This window comes from Typopeltis vanoorti, chromosome 9 (assembly GCF_054136105.1).
Source record: "Typopeltis vanoorti isolate ZY-2024b chromosome 9, IOZ_Tvanoo_1.0, whole genome shotgun sequence".
NCBI classification, from domain to species: Eukaryota; Metazoa; Arthropoda; class Arachnida; order Uropygi; family Thelyphonidae; genus Typopeltis; species Typopeltis vanoorti.
The window spans coordinates 69,666,476-69,687,709 of record NC_143557.1 but is presented as its reverse complement, the minus strand read 5'-3'; the positions used below and the strand labels follow the sequence as shown (position 1 = coordinate 69,687,709).

At 34.2% G+C, this 21,234-nt stretch overlaps 1 protein-coding gene across 1 annotated transcript in view; it reads left to right on the top strand.

Moving 5' to 3' along the window:
* Positions 1–21,234, top strand: part of LOC150103130 (uncharacterized) — a 607,032-nt gene that overhangs the window by 62,071 nt on the left and 523,727 nt on the right. The window contains exon 4 of the mRNA XM_090397550.1: positions 8,765–8,892. Coding sequence (XP_090253676.1) covers positions 8,765–8,892 — 128 coding nt within the window. The remainder of the gene's footprint in view (positions 1–8,764; positions 8,893–21,234) is intronic.

Below are 21,234 nucleotides of genomic sequence, written 5' to 3'. Positions count from 1 at the left end.
AATATAGAAATAGACAACAGAATCAGCAAAGCTGGTATCGTGGGAAGTCAATTGAATAAATTCATATGGAATAAGAAAGAAATTAGTCGGAACACTAAATTAGCTGTATACAAGACTGTGTTCAAACCAATTTTAACTTATGGATCTGAGAGCTCGGTCAGAAGTAAAACACTTGACCAAAGACTAGAGACCGCAGATATGAGAGTCCTGAGAAAGATTAGAGGCATGAACAGATGGCATCAATGGCAATATCATATTAAAAATGAGGATATTAGGAAAGAACTTGACATTGTCAGCATCCAGGAATGCGTTAGCAGAGCTAATCTCAGATGGTATGGTCACTTAAATAGAATGGGAGAGGAAAGATTAGCAAAACAAGTGTTCTCTGCCAGGTTGGCAGGAAAACGACCCAGAGAAAGACCAAGATATAGGTGGATTGATACAGTACAAAGTGCCTTAGACGATAGAAATATAAGATCTGATAATGTTGGAGTCTTGACAAGTAACAGACTGATTTGGAGGAAAATTGTAGATAGGAAGTTAGTAATGATGTAATTTTTTCATGTAGTACTGTCATATCCTGTACACCCCTTGAGGGTACATGGCAGGAATTTGATGATGATGATGATGAGAAAGATTTGGGGTGTGTGAAGAGATGGCATCAGTGGCAATATTGTGTTAAAAATGAGGATTTTAGGAAAGAATTTGACATTGTTAGCATCCAGAAATGTATTAGCAGTTCTAATCTCAGGTGGTAGTGGTCACTTAAACAGAATCGAAGAGGAAAGATTAGCAAAATAAGTGTTCTCTACCAAGTTGGCAGAAAAAAGACCCAGAGGAAGACCAAGATATAAGTGGATTGCTACAGTTAAAATTGCCTTACAAAACAGAAATATAAGCTCTAATAATGTTGGAGTCTTGACAGATAAGAGATTAATTTGGAGGAAAATTGTTGATAGGATGTTAGTAATGATGTAAGGTTTTCCTGTAATACTATCATATCCTGTGCACCTCTTGAGGATACAAGTCAGGAATTTGATAATTTAAACATTATCAAATTCAGTTTGGAATGAAAATATCCATAGATAAAACTAAAACACTGACAATTTATGGACAAAGAGAAGTAAAATAGTTATTAATAATAAAATAATCGAAACAGATAAGTACTTTTATGTTGGATGTGAAATATCATATGAAGGAGAAAAGGACATAAAATTAAAAACTTAAACATTTTTACAGATTATAGGCCTGATAAATAGAACACTTAATCTAAATATTGTACCAAAAAAAAAAACATGCTTGAAAATATACAAATATTTATTTGTATATTTTCAAGCATGTTTAAGCAGTGCCTATGTTATTAGATATCTACAAATATCTAATAACATAGGCACTGCTAAAGTGCCTATGTTATTAGTTAGCAGTGAAAATTGGACAATAAACAAATGAGATAAAGAATAAAAACAAGTGAAATGAGATTAATTTAACAACTGCATAATACACATTATTAGACAAAAAAAATAGAATGAAGATATTTTAAAAGAACTAAACATAAAATCGATAGAAGAAAAACTAAACAGTTACAAACAAAATTGGATAGAACATCTAAACCAAATGGCCAACTCGATATCTAAACAATTAATAAAATATAAATCAATTGGAAAGAGGAAGGCTGAGTAGACATCCTCTGAGTTCAACAGAGGATATTAGGTGGATAATGAAATTGTCTTCTAGAAAGATGAAACTAGTAGTGCCTTTAAAAATAATTTTCTATTTTAACATTTGGTAATATGTGATTTTCCTTAAAATATGTATATATGAGAAAAAAAAAACAATAAGGGCTTTAGCTGTATACTTAATTAACAATTTTTTCAAAAATTTTGTTTCTGTTGACAATTTAGCTCACATACTTTAGGATTAGGTAGTGAAGGATATTTCATAATGGGAATTTCCTTACTAATTCCCTCTAGTTCATCAGGAATATATATAGGCTTTTAACTACTGACTAGGTTGATGTAAAACTCTCCAAAATTATTTATTTCTAGGCTATTTATTTTTTATTAATATATTTTATTTATACATAAGTGCTGATAAGAGATGATTAAGTTTTTTTGTGTGTGTGTGTGTTGAGTATGGTTCTTTTTTGTATGTCACTCATAAAAGGCAGGATTTTACTATAATTTGCAGAATTCCTACAGATTGCCACTTGCTGTGTTATAACCCAGTGTGCTTGTTGAGTAGTCTCATATACTCCTGAAGTATCAAGATAGTTGAATCTAATTGAGTGTAATTATTTGTTTGTAATAAATTATATGTTTACATACAAAAATTACATTTTTATTACAAACAAACGATTTTATTATGTTTATTATGTAAACATATTACAGTGAGTTTCAAGGGAGAATGAATTTTGCCAAATCATTTTGTTCTCTCTCCATATGTTCAGCTTACACTACCAATTAATGTTATTCTTTACAATCTACTGGTTTTCTAAATTTAAAACAAATGTGATAATTCCATCCTTGGAATTAAGCTGTATCATATTAATACTTTGAGTGGACTAAAGATAACCTTGAAACTTTGCTCTAGAGCAAGGTTGAGAAAACTACAGCCAACAGTCTAAATCCAGTTTACTGACTATTGTACAGCCTATGAACTTAAGGATGTTTTTAAATGAATTTTGCAACAGAATTATGAAATTGCTGATTCAGTATTAATAGAGAAATGTTGATATTGCCCATTCATTTGTATATTATCTATGGCTACTTAGGCATCACATTAGCACCACATTAATTTTAAGAAGTGATCACTATTAATTGTTCATAAGTGTTTTTTTTAATTAATAGTTATTTTACATAATTGTTATCTATACCACTTTCAATAATTGTTTGAACTCTAATGGTGTAATATGATATACTTCAGCTGCAACTGAGACGTGAGTTGCAGCTGAAGTATACTTGACATTTTGAACGTAGTTAAGTCTGTCTCCCTGACAGTGTTCACATAACATTGGATGAAATATATTGGAGTCTTTGAATAACATTTTATATAATTTTGATTACATGTGTAAGCCATGAAATTTATTTTAACATGTTTAGTTCACATGTTCTTCCATTAAAATTATTTATTGACACATTTGTGTATGTTAAGTTTTTTTACATGAAATATTTTACATTTTACATGTGGGGAGCCATTTGAATAACTTTATAATAAGAAAGAAATTAGACAAAGCACCAAACTAGCAGCATATAAGATGGTTGTTCAAATCAGTTTTAAATTATAGATCTGAGAGTTGGGTTAGAAATAAAGCACTTGATCAAAGACCAGAGATCACAGATATGATGGTTCTAAGAAACATTAGGAGAGTGAATTGATGGCATCAGTGGCAGAATCATATTAAAAATGAAGATATTAGAAAGGAACTTGACATTATTAGCATTCAAGAATGTGTCAGTAGAGCTAATCTAAGGTTGTAATATGGCCACTTAAATAGAATGGGTGAAGAAAGGTTAGCAAAACAGGTGTTTGATGCTAAGATGGCAGGAAACAAGCTCAGAGGAAAACCAAGGTGTAGGTGGATTGATTTGGTCAGAAGTGCCTCAGAAGCATGACATGTTAATTATGACAATATTGGAGTGTTCACAAGTAATAGACTGATTTGGAGGAAATTTGTTGATAGGAGATTAATAATAATGTAAACTGAATCTTGTAGTGCTATCATAGTAAGCTGAACAACTTACATCTTGTTAGAAAATGTAAAATATTTACACAAAATCTAGACATTTTTTATTTATTTTCTTTTTATTATAAAAGTACCTGATATCCTCGATTTTACCTGTTGGTACAATTAAGGATATTATGATTTTACCTGGAAACATTTGTCACTTGATTTTACCCCAAAACATTGGCCATCCTCTGCTCTAGAAACCAAATGTAGCATGTCTTTGATAAGCAATGTGTGCTTTGTGAAATAACTGTTGTTACTTTGTATAAATAAGCATATTAGAAGTATCAGTTTATAATTATTCTTATTACGGGCAACTCCAAGGAGTCCTTAGACACTCATTGAGAGAGGCCCTAAACATCATGTCAAGAACTTTGCGCAGTATCTATCATACTCTGCTTTGAACTCAATTCATAGTCATAGCACCCACAACCGACTCTTGCAACCTAGTCCACTCATTCTCTACTCTCCAAGCAAAAAACCTAGTTCTAACACCCTTGCTAACTATAATCTTACTCAGTTTCCATGGATAATTCCTAGTTCTCCCACCACCACACCTGTTCTGAAAAATTTCCTCTGAATTAATCTTGCAAAAACCCCTCAGTAATTTGTGTCTATCAACCAGTTGCTGTAACCCACAAATCTTCAACCTGTTTTCAAAAGATTCATTCCATAGACCTGCTACCATCTTTGTCAGTTGCCTCTGGATTCTCTCCACCTCCTCATCACCAAGAAACCCTGGCACCCAGATCTATGCTCAGTAGTCAAGATGAGGTCTTATCAAGGATTGATAAAGAGGACCAATAACCTTCTTGTCTCTGCTTGTCAAAGTATTCTTCAGTAACCAAGTGATCTGATGAGCTACTTTTGCTATGTGCCACTAAACTTTAACTCCCTATCCACTAACACTCCCAAGTTTCTGCCTTCATCCGTTTCCTGGAGTACAGTTCCATCAATGTGGTTATTTTATTTATGCTTATGGCTACATGAAAACTAGTAAGTGAAAAGTGCAATCACAATTTCAAGAAACAAATGACGAAATTGTAACATATAAAAGTTCATTACATAAAAGGCACAACCTACTTTCTAAGTCTTTCCTTTTTTTTTTTAAATATAAAACAAAAGTAACTTGTCATAATTAAGGCAGGGACAATTATCATTCTACTGCACCAAGTATGACAAGGCTGCATGTTCTCACAACACTTCACAACATAAAAGTAGCTGTATCCGAGGTTTAAGTAGAGAGCAGTTGTGTCTTGTGTGAGAAAACTTGATCCATTAGAGGAGGCCCATTTCACACTGTATCATCATCTTCTAACATGAGGAGTTCTGCTGATACTATGACGAGGACTATGAGAGTAACTAAGAGAATAACGTCTTCGTGGTGAGACGGGACCGTGATCTTCTGTTTCCTCCATAACCACCGCCACCATCATACCAACTACAGGTCAAGGTCCAGGCTGGAAAGCCAATTCAAGGCGTCATTCGTCACCTTGTGGATGTCCTGTAGGCTACCATCGTGAAATTGGTGCCTTGGACAGTCGTACACAATATGAGTAATCGTCTGAGCCACAGGAGAACAATCACAATAAGGGTGATCTGACAGCCCCCATTTATGTAGAAGATAGCCACATCTGTCCTGACTAGTTCTGATCCTGTTTATGGATGACCAAATCTTCCTAGGAAGATCAAAACCAGGCAGCGGAGCACAGGGATCTTCTACCAGGAAGCCGTTTGTTGGGAGATTGTTGGACCAGTATTCTCTCCATATGTCAGATATTGATGGCAGCACAGCTGAAGAGTTCATCCATGGACCAGGGAGGCTTTCTAGATTTGAGGCAAAGACTAGGTGGGTTTATGAGAGTCTGGTGTAGGGGGTAGGAGTGGGTTGCTCATTGCTTTATTAAATTCCTTAATCGAGGCTTGTCTTCTCCATATGTGTGTGGTGGAGCAATGCTAGATAGAACAGGCTACCAGGAGAGAGGGGTGCTTCTTACTGTCCCACCAATTGTGCGCATGGTAGAATTCAGCTGGATGTCTATAATGTTAGAGTGTGTACTTCTTTCCCAGACAGGGGCACAATATTCTGCTGCAGAGAATGCGAGGGCTAGTGCAGACGACCTTAGGGCCTGCACCACAACCCCAGGTTGTTCCAGCAAGCCTTGAAATGATGTTATTTCTGGTTTTAATTTTATTGGAGAGGTTGATGATGTGCCTTTTATAGGTTAAGCTTCTGTTCAGGCTCACTCCAAGGTATTTTGGATGAGGCTCATGTTCTACCATTTTTCCACAGAAGAAAAGGTTGAGTTGTTGATTCGCCTCTACATTGTACAGGTGAAATACTGAGGACACTGTTTTCGTTGGATTTGGCTTCAAGTACCACTGCTTGAAGTACTCTTCCAGGGTGTTTAGGTCTGTATTCAAGGTTGATTCTAGGTTGGTAAAGGAGGTGGATTGATGTAAGATCCCTAGGTCATCGGTGTACATATACTTGCTTGATCAGTTATGAGGTAGATCATTCACATAGATGTTAAAAAGTATGGAGGATAACACAGAGCCCTGAGGAAAACCGTTGTGAAGGAATCTGGGCCTGCTCTTTTTTCCGCCAATATGGACCCGGATCTTTCTGTTGTTCAAAAAGTTGTAGAGTTTTTTTACACTTTATAACATTTCCTAGTTTTAGGAGGAGGCCCCTGATCCAGGCAGTGTCATAAGCAGATGTTAGCTCAATGAAAGTAGTCCCAGATTTAAGTTTCTTCTGGAAGCCTGCTTCAGTTTGATTGTCAGGGCCAGGACCTGGTCACAGCAACTTCTTCCTGGCCTGAAGCCAGCTTGTTCAGTCGGGAGTGCTCTTTCGATGAGTGGTGAAATTCTTTTAAGAAATATTCTTTCAAAGAGCTTAAAGGTGCAAAGCAAGGAGATAGATCGTAGGTTTTTCACTTCATTTGGATCTTTCCCTGGTTTGGGCAAGGCAATTATTTTGGCTTCCCGCAACAGCTGTGGTAATTTACCAGTCATGATGATTTCTGAGAAAAGGGCAGCCAGCCATGTTGATCAAGATGTTTTAGGAATTCAGGGAGTATACCATCCACTCCTGCAGCTTTGCCATTCTTGGTAAGTTTTAAAGCTATTTGTACCTCTTCCGAGATATTGGGTGTATACGAGTTCAGGAAGCTCGGGTTCTGTCTTCAGGATTTGTCTGATAGAAGCTTGTACAGCAATTTTCCTGGTAGAGCTGAGATGAATCTTGGAGGTTTTCAATAAATGGTTAGCCATTTGATCAGGAGTTATCTCTGTTGTTTTGTATGTCATGGCTCTGCTTCACCTAATTTTCTCAAAAGTGACCAGCTTCTCTGACTAGATGTGACGAAATAGAGTTCATTGATGGTTGAGATCCATCTTTCCTTTCTGTTTTTATCCAGGGTTGAGATGAGCTCCTTAGCAATAGCTAGATCTTCAGTTTCCTCATATTTGGCTAGGAGTTCCTCACTTTCTCTACTCCAACATGGGATATATTGTTTTCTGTAGCCTCTAGGGATAGAGGCTTTTGCTACAGATTTGAGTAGTTTAACAAATCTAAGATAGCAATTAGGAGTGGGTGGAATTGTTCTAATGGTTTACTCGATTTGTTTCTGAAATGCAGACCAGTTGGACCTGCAGAGATTCCATCTAATGATTGGTGTTCCGTTGATGACTGGGATTGATGTTCCTATCTATTAATGTAGGACGGTGTTGACTATTAGGGAATCTGTTAAGGATGGTTCTGGTTGATGGAAGAGGGTGGTCTTCGGAGTCTTTAGTGACTATGCACAGATCTGGGGTGTAGGTTCTGTTCCATCTGGCTGAGTAAAGAGTGCCATACTGCTTGGCATCATTATTCAAATGCAAATTATATGTATCCATCCAGTTTGCTAGATTATTACCATCCTGGTTGTTAGAGGAATAACCCCCACATGGTATGATGGGAATTGAAGTCACCAACATAGATAGCAGGGTGAGGAGGAGGTCTGTCCATCTGATCCTTTCCTATATCAATGTGGTATACAGCTGGTAATCTTTTTACCCCAAAATGCATAACCACATTAAACTGACATCCATTCTCCTTTGTCCAGTCTGCCAATCTATCCAAATCATCCTGCAAAGTTTTGACATCATCTGTATTAACTGTTTCTCTCCTCAACTTTGCATCATCAGCAAATTACTAACAGTTCCTCTGACATCCTTTCCTATATCATTAATGAACAAATTAAACAGCAGTTGTCCAAGAACAGAACTGTGTGGCATGCCACTAGTCACAGGCCTTTTCTTGGACTCTACTCTTGAATCAACTACTCTGATATATCTCCATCAACCACCCTCCTATCCATCTTACCAACCCTATATCTATTCCCATACACTACAGTTTACTGATTAAAATTCCATTTGGTATGTTGTCAAAGGCCTTTGCAAAGTTCAGTAGCATCACTGTAAACCCATTACCTTTATCCAACTCAGCTTTCACTGTATTATAATACTTGAGCAAGTTACTGAGGCATGACATACCCTTCACAAAACCATGCTATACCCCCCATACAGTATCCCATTTCCATCTATCCATTCCTGTATTTTGCTCTTGACCAACTTCTGTAATATTTCGACAACAACTCCTGATATGCTGAGTTATGATAAAACTCTTTTACAGGCAACTTGTGTATTAAGTAAAACTATTTTTCACTTTTGTTCACACTATGTAGATACCGTATTTTTTGTAGTGTTTGTACTACCATGTTTAAAATATGATTTGCTACACTTGCATTTTAATGTATTTCTTTTGTGAATCAAATTATTTTATGGTACATATGCTTTTTTAATTAAGTGACTGTGGTGTAAATGGTAATATGGAATTTTTGTTTGCTTCTGGACAAGTTATTTTTTTAGCTGCTGTTTAATTGATTATAACATTCATTTATTATGATGGCATTTATATACATATTGAGCTTTTATTGTAATATACTTCTGTAATAACTTCAGTTAGTTAATGTTACATTTGTTTTATTTTAGAAATGAATGATAGTGCAGTTGATGTAGAAAATACAGAAAAGAAAGGACAGATTGAAGTTTTTAGTAATGCTTTGGAAAGTGAAGAAGCTGCCCTGCAAAGTTCACATGAGATAGAAAAACAAAATTCTGTAAGTAGATCTAGTAATCATTGAGTATACATGATACCACATAGTCATTCTGTAAGTAGATTTGATTGTGGGGGGAGGAGGCTGAGAGAGAGAGAGACCTTAATTAAAAAATCTATTAAAATTTCTTTATGTATGAACTGTTCTGATGATTAGATGTTTAGAGTGCAGCTATCATAACACCCATATGTAGAAATGGAAATAAAATTGAATGTGGGAATTAAAGGAATCTGCCTATTGAGTATACCAGATTTATGCATCTATACTTGAAAAGGGTAAATGGAAAATTGTGGAAGTGAAATTTAAGGGAAGAACAAACTAGATTCAGACCAGTTAGGTGTTGTCAGAATTCAATTTTCACTTTTGAGTAGTTGAGAAATCATGGGAAGTGCCAGTAGGAGGTGGGGGGGACCCTGTTCAACATGTTATATGATGCAAATGGGACAGTGTAATATATATATATAATGTACATGAGTTGTAAGTCAGCTGCAAGAATTGGAGGTTATGCAGGAAGATGGGTTTGTCTAAATTCAGTTATAAGATAAGGAGCATGCTACTTACACTTGCTCATTTGTATGGATCACATTATGCAAGAAACTGGCAATAAACCTCATATTGAAGTTGCAGTTCTGAAGATAGTTCTTCAGAACTGTAACTAAATTAAATAAATGTATAACAAATTTGGAATACAAAACGACAATAAAAAGACAAACTATGAAATTCAAGATGAATTTAATGAAAATGGCAAATTAAATATAGAAATAGATAATAGAAAGCTAGTATGAATGGAAGCAAGTTGAATAAATTTATTTGGAATAAATGTGGAATTAGCAAACACACTAAACTAGTAGTATATGACAGTCTTATGGATCTAAGAATTAACTTGGAAATAATAGTTAATCAAAGAGGCTAGAGGCCAAAGATAAGAGTATGAAAAAAAGGGGAGGGGAATAGAACAGTGGCAGAATCGTGTTACAAATGGAGCATTAGAAAGTAACTTGACATCATTGGCATTCCTGAATGTGCTCTGCTAATCTAGGGTAGGATGGTCACTTCAACAGAACAGGTGAGGAAGGTTTAGCAAAATAGGTGTTTGCTGGCAGAAAAAAAGACTAGAGGAAGTGAACTGATGTAGTTAGTGGTGTCTTAGACTAACAAGATCTGACATTATGGTAAGACCTGACAAAAATAACACATTAATTTGGAAGATAGGCAGTTAGAATATAAATTTAATTGTATAGTAATGTCAGAGTAGTATCCTGTACACCCCTTGAGGGTCAGGAGTTGATAAAGATGATAGTGATAACTTTAGACCAGGTCATTATCAATGAATCAGTGACTACTGGCATTTAGATGTGAGCTGTCAACTCAGATATTCAGATCATATTGGAGAAAAAGTGGCAGTTTGAAGCATGAACTGAAAAAAATGCTCTGTTCTTTTGTTGTGGCAAAATAGTTTCATCTGATCCTATTTGAAGAAATGGATTTTAAATTCAGCTATTCTTAGGGAATAGGAAAATATGAATTCAGTTTGGAGGTTTCTAAAGATTTTTCTTTAATGATATCAAGGATGTGAAAATTTTTGCCACAACAGAAGAACAGAGCATTTTTTTCAGTTCATGCTTCAAACTCCCACTTTTTCTCCAATACGATCTGAATATCTGAGTCATTTAAAAGAGAAATTTATGTGCATGCATATCATTGCATCGACACCATAAGCTGAATGTATACAGATGACTGTATACCAAACCAGTATAATGCAGTTTCGATGAAAAACTATTTTACACTGACTCTGAATCATAAACACCTAATCAAATGTTGGGTTTGATATGCATATGCAGATAATTTCCCACTGGCTGCACTTGCATGCAAACAAGAAAGTATTTAATAATAAACTAGCAGTTGAGTAAAAAAGTGATTATTATAATTCTGTTTACAACACCCATTAAAAAAAAAAAAAGGTGTATTTTCCAGTATTGTTGATCTTCAACTCATGGAATTGTTGAATTATCATGTTCTAATTTGCTGAATGCTGCTCCCATTTTAAAATTATAATAGACATTCACATTTGGGGAACGTCTTAAAAAAAACAAAAAAACCTCAAAAGATATCATTTACAAATCACTTAAAAACCAGTATCAAAACTAGCCTTCCTTATCCCCTCTCCAAAGAATAAAATCCACCCATTATTTACCTGATGTACAGGATCCTTTACAGTGTAGATTTTTCTATTATGTATGTTTTAGAAGAATAACAAAAAAAGTAGTAAAAAAACTACATAATGATGAGCCTATATGCAAAAAGTGAGTTAACAGCAGCTATGTGAAAATTGTGGGCTATGTAAATAATTTCTACGTAATCAATGATATTCATCTAATAAGATCCACTTGTAAGATCAATGCCTTTTCCATACTGGAATTTTAAAAAGGCTGGCTGGAATAAATATGCAAATGAACTTGACAAACTTATTCTCTGAATATCTCCAATAAGTAGCAAGTTTAATTGATTTATAGGTGTTCACGGACAAGTTTTTATTTTTTTTAGCTGCTATTTAATTGATTATAACATTTCATTTATTATGATGGCATTTATATACGCATTGTGAGCTTTTATTGTAATATACTTCTATAATAAGTCTTACAAAAGTCCTGCTTGCTGCCATGAAAAGTATTCCTAGAGGTATTAGGCATACCTCTAGGAATTATATGCATAACTATATACATGGTTGGAGCGAAGAATGTGAATTACTCTAAGGAATATCAGATGAACAATGATCCCAAAACAGCAGATGAACTTCTAGCAAAATTGGATATATCCTGAACGAAAAAATTGGTAAATAAAGTTGAAGGTATAGATTTTACTCATTCTACCCGTAAAGCTTGGAGCCTTCTTAGGAAACTAGGTGATAGTGCTCCATTGATTAAAGAACATAAATTGTATATTTAATTTAATCCTTTATCTAAGTGTAAGCAAACAAAGTTTGTGCCTGAAGTACCTTCAGGACTGGGGCAACTCGTGGCAAAGGTGGACTAAGTTCTCATCACTTTCCTTAGTATCCCATAATGCAAAGCACATTTCCTTGCAGACATGTATAATGCTATGCATTATGAGAAGGGTCACCACCCAGACCAGTTTTGACCTTTATTGAGATCTCTTCAGTGGGAGCCAGACTCAGAGGTGATACTAAGGTTGAAGCAATGCAGAACTCATTTCCATATGCCAGTTGCCAAAAGTGTTACACCTTATTGTGAAATTACTCTGGATTAGAGAAAGATGGAAGTTTTTTCTCACTTGGTTAGACTATAAATTATATGTTTAGTTTAATCCTTTATCCAAGTGTAAGCAAACAAGTTTGCGTTTGAAGTATCTTCAGGACTGGGGCAACTTGTGGCAAAGGTGGACTAAGTTTATAGTCTAACCAAGTGAGAAAAAACTTCCAACATCTTTCTTTAATGCAGAGTAATTTAATAATAAGGTGTGACACCTTTTGCACAACTGGCATATGGAAATATGAGTTCTGTATTGCTTCAACCATGGTATCACCTCTTGGTCCTGCTCCCACTGAAGACAAAGGCCGAAACTGGTCTGGGTAGTGACCCTTCCCATGATACATAGCATTATACATGTCTGCAAGGAGATGTGCTTTGCATTATGGAATACTAAGGAAAATGATGAGAACTTAGTCCACCTTTGTCACGAGTTGCCCCAGTCCTGAAGATACTTCAGGCGCAAAGTTTGTTTGTTTACACTTGGATAAAGAATTGAACTAAATATATAATTTATAGTTTAACTGAGTGGGGAAAAAAACTTCCAAGATTAAAGAACAACCAAGAATTTCCCCAGATCAACTAGCTATACATATTGTTAACACATCATGTATCCCTATCAATAAAAAGCATACGAGATATATTAAGAGAAAATTAAAAGAATTTACTCTCCTCAGTTGTTATAAACTTTTTGAAAGACTTATTTATAATAGAATAAGCTCCACAATTTAAGTATGTTCCAATAGAACAAGCTGGCTTCAGACCAAATCGTGGGTGTTGTGACCAGGTTCTCTCTTTAGTAACTCGCATAGAAGCTGGTTTTCAAAAATGTTTAAAACATCAGCAGCATTTATCGATTTGTCAGCAGCCTTCAACAACGTCTGGAGACAAGTTCTTCTATATAAATTATATAAAATCATCCCATGTAAAACAATAGTCCATATCATTAACAATATGCTAAGGGGATTTATAGTGGCTATAAATTAGCAGCAAAAGGAAGTTAAATAATGGATTGCCATTGGGATCTGTTTTATCTTCCTTATTATTCAATCTATATATATCTGATTTTTCCGTCACTTCATCAAGGAAATTTTGTTATGCTGACAATAACTACGAGGGTGGTCTGTAAAGTTCTCGGCCTTGACCATAGATTGCAACACTATTGGCAAGATATTTTTTTTTCTAAGTTGGTACATCTGTCATAAGCATCCATGTGAAATTGCGAGTCATTCTATCCAGAAAGTTTGTTTTATACAGCTGTCTGAAACAAAAGTGTTGTCTGTATCCTTTGAAATGGATAAAATTGAGTATCGTGCGGTTATAAAATTCTTTGTAAAAGAAGGTTTAATGCCAAAAGAAATTCATTCGAAGTTCATAAAAGTTTATGGGCACTCTTCTTCTTCGTTTTCGGCAATTAAGAAATTGGCTGCCAAGTTTAAACATGGCAGTACCAGCTTTGAAGATGATCCATGTGAAGGATGTCCAAAAAGTGTAATAACAACACCAGAAATCATTGATCAAGTGCATGATATGGTATTGGATGACTGGCAAATCAAAGTGGTGAAATTACTAAGACTATAGGCATATCTTCATGCAAAATATATCCTACACGTTCATTAACGTGTAGGATATATTTTGCATGAAGAATTGCAAATGAAAAAGCTTTGCGCAAGATTGGTGCCACACTTGCTGTGAGCAAGCATGGCACCCATCATGCTTGCATGAAAATCTCTGAACAGTGCTTGGAGCGTTTTAACCAGAATAAAACTGATTTTGTGCATCAATTTATTACTATGGATGAGACTTGGATTCACATTACACACCATAATCCAAACAGCAGTCGAAACAGTGGACAGAAGCTGGTTGTTCAGCACCAAAGAAAACAGTCGGTTCCATCAGCAGGAAAGGTCATAGCATCAGTGTGTTGGGATGCTAAAGGCATTTTGTTTATTAATTATCTTGAAAAGGATAAAACAATAACTGGGGAATATTATTCTGATCTTTTAACTAGACCAAAAAAATTTGTGAGAAAATACATGGTTTGCAGAAGAAAAAAAAAAATCATCTTTCATCGGGACAATGCATCTGCCCACAAAGGTGTTTTGGCAATGGGAAAATTAAGGGATCTGCACTATGAATTGTTGGAACATCTGCCAGATTTGGCTCCCTCTGAGTTCTCTCTCTCTTCCCAAAACTAAAACTCTTCCTCGCTGGTCAGCGTTTTTCTTTGAATCAAGAGGTGATTGCAGTTGTAGAGGGATATTTTGTCGATCTTACTGAGAATCACTGCAGGGATGGGGTAATGGCCCTAGAGCATTGCTGGAATAAACATTAGCCTTAAGGGAGATTATGTTGAAAAATAAAAATAATTTTGAAATTATAAATTCGTTTTTTCATGTTAGGCTGAGAACTTTTCAGACCACCTTCCTATACAGCATAAATGCATTTGTTGTACAGAAGAAATTCTAAAAGACGACTTAACCATACTGGATGAATATTTTAATAGATGGAGACGCTGTTTGAATAGGAGCAAAACAGTAATATCTTGTTTTTCATCTAAATAATAACTTTGCAATGTGTAACTAAAAATTGAATTGAACAACAGTAATCTTCCATATAATAAATTCCCTAAGTACTTGGGAGTTACACTTGACTGTTCTCCCACTTTCAGGCAACATCTTTCAAACTAGGCACATAAACTAAGGATACATAATAATATTCTACAGAGACTCTGTGGCACTGCTTGGGGGCTCAAGAGCCTCTACCCTTCGGACCATAGACCTTGCTTTGGTATTCTCAAGTGCTGAATATTGTGCTCCTGTGTGACTAAAGAGCCCTTGCATAAGGATTATGGTTCTCAATTGAATAATAACTTAAGATTAATTACAGGCTCTATTAGATCGACTCCAACTTATTGGTTACCTCTTTTAGCAGGCATTATTCCTATAGAATTATGTAGATTGAATTCTTTAGTCTGTGAATTTCAAAAAATTGCTGGTAATCCAAACCTACCTATTCATCATGATCTCCCAACTCTTAATGTCAATAGATTGAAATCTTGCTATCCATCACTACGAGCAGCTGAAGAATTAGTTCCAAATAATTTTAACCCTTTATCAAAGTTGGAGGAAATATGGAAAGAAAATACAAAAGACATTTGCATAACATCTTTAAAGGTGATCAAATCATTACAGGATCGGATCTACCTTGCAAAACCTGGACAATACTAAATAGGATTCGGACAAACCATGGCCTATGTGGAGATACTCTCTATAAATGGAAGAGACGATCATCTCCAATATGTGACTGTGGTGCTCCATTACACTGTGCAACATATTGTAAAAGAATGCACCTTTCATGTTTATCAGAATGACTGGAATGACTTTTTACAAGCTGCTCCTGAAGCTGTGACCTTGATTACAAATTTAGATCTGAATTAATAACAATGTTTTTTTTTTTATTATTATAACATATTAAGACTTTTATTTTTAACTTTTATTTATTTTATCTTTATTTTAATTTTTTAATTCCTTGGATTAGATCTGTTTTCTTTCAAAGTTTTAACTTAAAATATTTTAAACTTTTCAATCCTGTTAATATATAATGACATCATGATTCTTCTTTTTAACATGTTTTTGCCATGAGCTATGTATGTATCAAATAAGATGGAGAAAAACTACAGCATCAAAAAAGAATAATCATCTTTGTATATTTGATATGTATCCTCAAGGGGTGTACAGGATTCTGTAATAGTACTACGTGAGTACTAACTTTGTCTTGGGAGTTTATCTCTAGTCTGTTACCTGTCATGATTCCAGTATTGTCAAATCGTATGTTTTGGTCTTTTCAAGGCATTTCTAACTGCATGTCTAAGATATTGGTCTTTTCTTTTCCATCACAGTATCAAACATCTAATCTTTTCTTATTCTGTTTAAGTAATGATACCACCTGAAATTATATTCTGCTCACATGTTCTTGAATGCTAACATTGTCAGGTTCCTTTCTAATATCTTCATTTTTAATATGATTCTGCCACTGATTCCATCTGTTCACTCACCTAATTTTTCTCAGACCTCTAATATCTGTGCTATGGTCTGTGCTTTATTTCTAACTCAACTCTCAGATTAACTGAAAACAGGTGCAACACTCTTGTATACTGCTAGTTTAGTGTTTTGGCTAATTCTCTCTTATTCTGTATAAATTTATTCATTTGACTTCCCACATTGTCATCTCTGTTTTGCTTATTCTGTTTGTTTCCATATTTAATTTTCCATGCTTGCTAAAAATTGCACCTGAATAGTTGAAATGTTTTATTTGTTCTAAAAATTCTCTATTCAGGATGCAGCCAAAGTTTTCAGTGTTCCTGAATATTTTAACAATCTGATTTATTGCTGATTTTCATGCCAAATTTGTAACAGCAGTTATTCCATTTATGGTTGGATTATACCATTATTATACCTCTCAAATCAGATTTGTACTGATTTGAGAGGTATAATATTTGCATGAAGATGATGTTAAGCATTAACATTTAATGCCACCTTCCTTCATCATGTGATGATTAATAGATGATTAATAACAGTGGAGTTATTAATCCCTGGTTTTACATAAGACTGCTTTAATGATCTTAAATTCTAATAATTAACTTACAATTCTAATAAATATAGATCACATATTGCTTAATTCCAATTTATACCATATTATTGTAGCATTTTGTACAACTTTTCCCTTGGTATCTTGTCATATATTTTTTTCTAGTTAAAAACTTATAAATACACAACTTTGGTATGATTTCTGAACTATTTGTCTAAAGTCAACCCACCTTGTTCTTTTTAAGTTTTTCTTGCCCAATTTTTAGGTATGGTTACATAAATCTTACCAGGAACACTCAGTACTTCCCATATTCAATTTTATTTCCCTTTTTAAAAGATGATAACTTGACTCCAGTCATCTGGAATTTGATCTGTTGACCAGGCTTTCTGAATTATGCATTGTAGCCACTGTGAAACTTTTATATTTCCATATTTAAACATTTCTGCTCACATATATACTTAACCTGTCATTTTTCTAAGATCAAGTATTAATATGTACTCCTAAGTTCATCATCATCATCATACGTATCAAGGATTTAGGCCTAGTATGGCCTGTTCCGGCCTTAGAAGTCATCGTTGAATCGTTTAAGAGGACGTCCTGGTTTTCTTTTTCCTAATGGCTTGTACTTTAAGGCTTGTTTTGGTAATCTTTCTGTTTTCATTCTTTGAACGTGTTCCATCCATCTATGTTTATATTTTTTAATTTTTTCAATTACTGGTTCTTGGTTTAATTCTTTCATAATATCTTCGTTTCTTTTGTGATCAAATAGGGTATACTTTGCAGTTTTTCTCATAAACTTCATTTCTACTGTTATTAATTTTCGTTTGTCTTTTTGTTTTATTGTCCAGATTTCGCTTCCATACATTAAGACTGGTAGGGCTAATGTATTGTATACTTTTAGCCTGGTTTGTTTTTGAATTATAGTCTCTCAGGGGACCCTGTAACCCCTAGAGAGCGCGTCCCCTGGGTGGCGGATAGTGGAGCCCACCATGTGTGTGTGTGTACATGCGCGCGCGCGCGCGCGTGTGTGTGTGTATATATATATGGTGGGGGTGGTCCGAATATACTGAATCAGGACTCGTGGACCAACAGGGCCATAAGGGGCAATCATCTTGATTGTAAGGGAAGCGGCACTCCCATGGACCCCTAGCTGGATCTATCCTCTCCTTCTTCTACTTTGAGGAAGACCCACTTACTTTAATCTTTCCTATAAGGCCTTATCAGCCAACTCTTGTGCTATTAGAGTACTCGAGGGCCATGGGGTCTTTTCATTTCTGGCCTTACAACTATGTCCTCTCTATAAACCTTACTATATTTCTTCTATAATCTACCCTTTCCCCTTCAATATACCCTATTCCTCCTATGGGTTTAAATTCGGAAGAAGGCGAGTTCAGAAGCCTTAAGGTAGCAGCCCTACCACTGAACTATTCCATTGTCAGGCTAGTCCCCTGACATGGAGAACATAACCATACTTGTAAGCTGACAGAAAAAGATAATCGGATTGAATCTATGGGAAACGACCCTGGAATGGAAAAGGGAAAACGAAAATGGAAATGACAAAATATAATACACATAGCAAACTGGAATGTAAGAGGAATAGCATATAAAGAAATAGAATTAGACCAGTTATTAAGTGAAAGAAATTTTAAAATAGAAGTAATCACTGAAACAAAAAAGAAATTAAAAATAACTATGAGAACTGAAAATTTTAATGTGATATACAGTGGAGTCGACAGAGACCAAAGAGCACAAGCAGGAGTCATGATTTGGATTCATAACTCCCTTTCAAAACAGTTAAAACATTATGAATTATGGAATGAAAGAATAATAGAAGCTAGAATAAAAATAGATAGAGGCTATTTAACAATAATTGGTTTATATGCCCCAGAAGAAGGAAGAGAACAGGATAATATTGATTTTTATAACCAGCTACAAAACATATATAATAAAATAAATAAAAATGATTACATAATTTTAGCAGGAGACTTAAATGCAAGAATTGGAAACACGAAAATTAATAATAATATAGGAATACATGGAGAACACACTCTAAACAGAAATGGTAAAAAATTGATTGACTTTGTAGTTTATAATAACCTAAAAATAATGAATTCCTTCTATAAACATAAAGACATACATAAATATATTTGGGCAGCAAGTGGATGAAAATCAATATTAGATTACTTTATACTAAATGAAAAGACATCAAAATTTTCACTAGATGTTAGAGTTCACAGAGGATATGAAATAAGCAGTGACCATTTCCTTGTTAAAATAAAATTAAGATTACCACCTAAATGGCTACAAGTAACAAGAACAGAAAGAAAAATTGAAACATTTGTTTATAAAACTAGACTATTGAATGACACAAATGTACAATGGCTATATGAACAAAGAATTAACCATTATCTAGATAAAATAAAACAAAATGAAGAAATAGAAATAGAATGGCTTAATATAAAAACGATACTAAATGCAGCAGCAAATGAAAGTTTAGGAAAGACCAAAAAATTCAATAAAAGAAAAAAACTGAAGATCTGGCATGATACAATCAAAGAAATAATCAAAAAGAAAAAAGAAGCCTATCACAAATAGTTAAGCAGTAAAAGATTAGAAGATGAAATAGAATATAAAAGAATAAGAGCCATAGCTAAAAGAGAAGTCAGAAAAAGACATAGAGAATCATGGAATAAATTTGTTTCTAATTTAGAACATGATTTATATAAAATAAGACCCAATGTATATAAGATTTTGAAACACCTAAATGCAGATACCAAAGAAAACATAAAATTAAACACTGAATTGAAATTAGAAGAATTTCTAAATTACTACACAGAACTGTGGACAGACAAATATTTTAAAAAAGACAACTGGCAAACAATTAACGAAAATGAAAAGGAAATAACTGAAGAAGAATTAGAAATCAGCCTGAAAGAAACAAGAAACGGAAAATCACCTGGAGAAGATAAGCTAGGTTCAGAACTATATAAATACGCAGGAACAAGATTCAAAGGAAGACTCTTATTATTTTTAAATAAAATTTACTCAACTGGTATCTCCCCAATAGAATGGAAAAAAGCAATTGTGATTCCTATCTTTAAGAAAGGTAAGATGACCCTAAAAACTATAGAGGTATCAGTATACTAAATTCATGTTACAAAATATACAGCAGAATCTTAAATAACAAACTAATGAAATATTCCGAAAACTTTATTCTAGAGGTACAAAATGGATTTAGAAAAGGACGATCATGTATAGACCCAGCCTTCTGCCTAAAATTAATAATAGAGAAAAGAAGAGAATATAATTTAGAAACACATATTGCATTTATTGACTTTGAAAAAACATTTGACAAAGTTAAAAGAAACATATTATTTAACATATTAAAAGAAAGACAAATACCAAATAATATCCTAAAAGCTGTCACAAGTATATATGAAAATAATCAAATACAAATAAGATTAAATCATGAGCTATCATATACAAGAGAGATAAACCAAGGGGTCCGACAGGGATGTCCCCTCTCAGCAACTCTTTTAAATATCTACTTAAATGAAATAATTCCTAAGTTCATTTCTCTTAAACATTTTTTTATCCCAGTTCTGTTCTCTTTTTTTATTTAGGATTTTTTAAGTAATTACTCCAGAATATTTTCATTTTTTCATGTTTATCATCTCTAATTCCTTTTACAGCATGCTTTCCTCCATTTCTAAGCTTTTTTTTTTTTTTTTTCAATAGCTTTCAGAACAAGTTGCCATCTTTTTCATATTTATCTTTTATATTCTTACCAAAGATTGACTTTTCTTTAGTTTCACATACTGCTTTGATTTCTTACATTTTTCTCTACATTCTCTCAGAGCACATGCTAACTTACAAACTTTCTGTATTTCTTTTCCACGACCGTCTCTTTCTGTCCTTACAGGCAATTTCCCCATGAGATTCTCTGCCTGAGTTGACATTTATTTTTCAGTCTGCCAATGACTCTCCAAAGTTTGATTATTGTTTTCATCTTTCATTTTTTATTCTGTCCAAATTCAATGATCATCACTTCATATTTCTAACCTGTGTATTCTTATGTCCTAAACCATTATACAAAAATTACTTTTACCAATAACATAGTTAATGAGACTTTTTCTCATTTTTTGTCTTCTCTCCATGTGAATTTGTGCACATCTTTATGTTGGTATATTTGTGTTGGTTGTGACTAGTCCCTAATTACTTCTGGATTTTTGTTCTAGACAGAGATTCAGCAGGGCTTTTAACACTTATTTCTTAGATATTTTCTTCAGATTTGTTCCATCCATTTTTTTCTCTAGATTAATTTCTTACCATGCAGTTTAGATCTCTAACAAGGACTGACTTTTCCTTTGTCAGTTGCCTTTTCTCAAATGACTTGGAAAATTCGTCCACTGCTTCTTTGGTGGAATCTACTATGTGCTCATAGGCATAAATGTTGTCTTTCTCCAGCTTCCTATTTTGATGTTTGTGC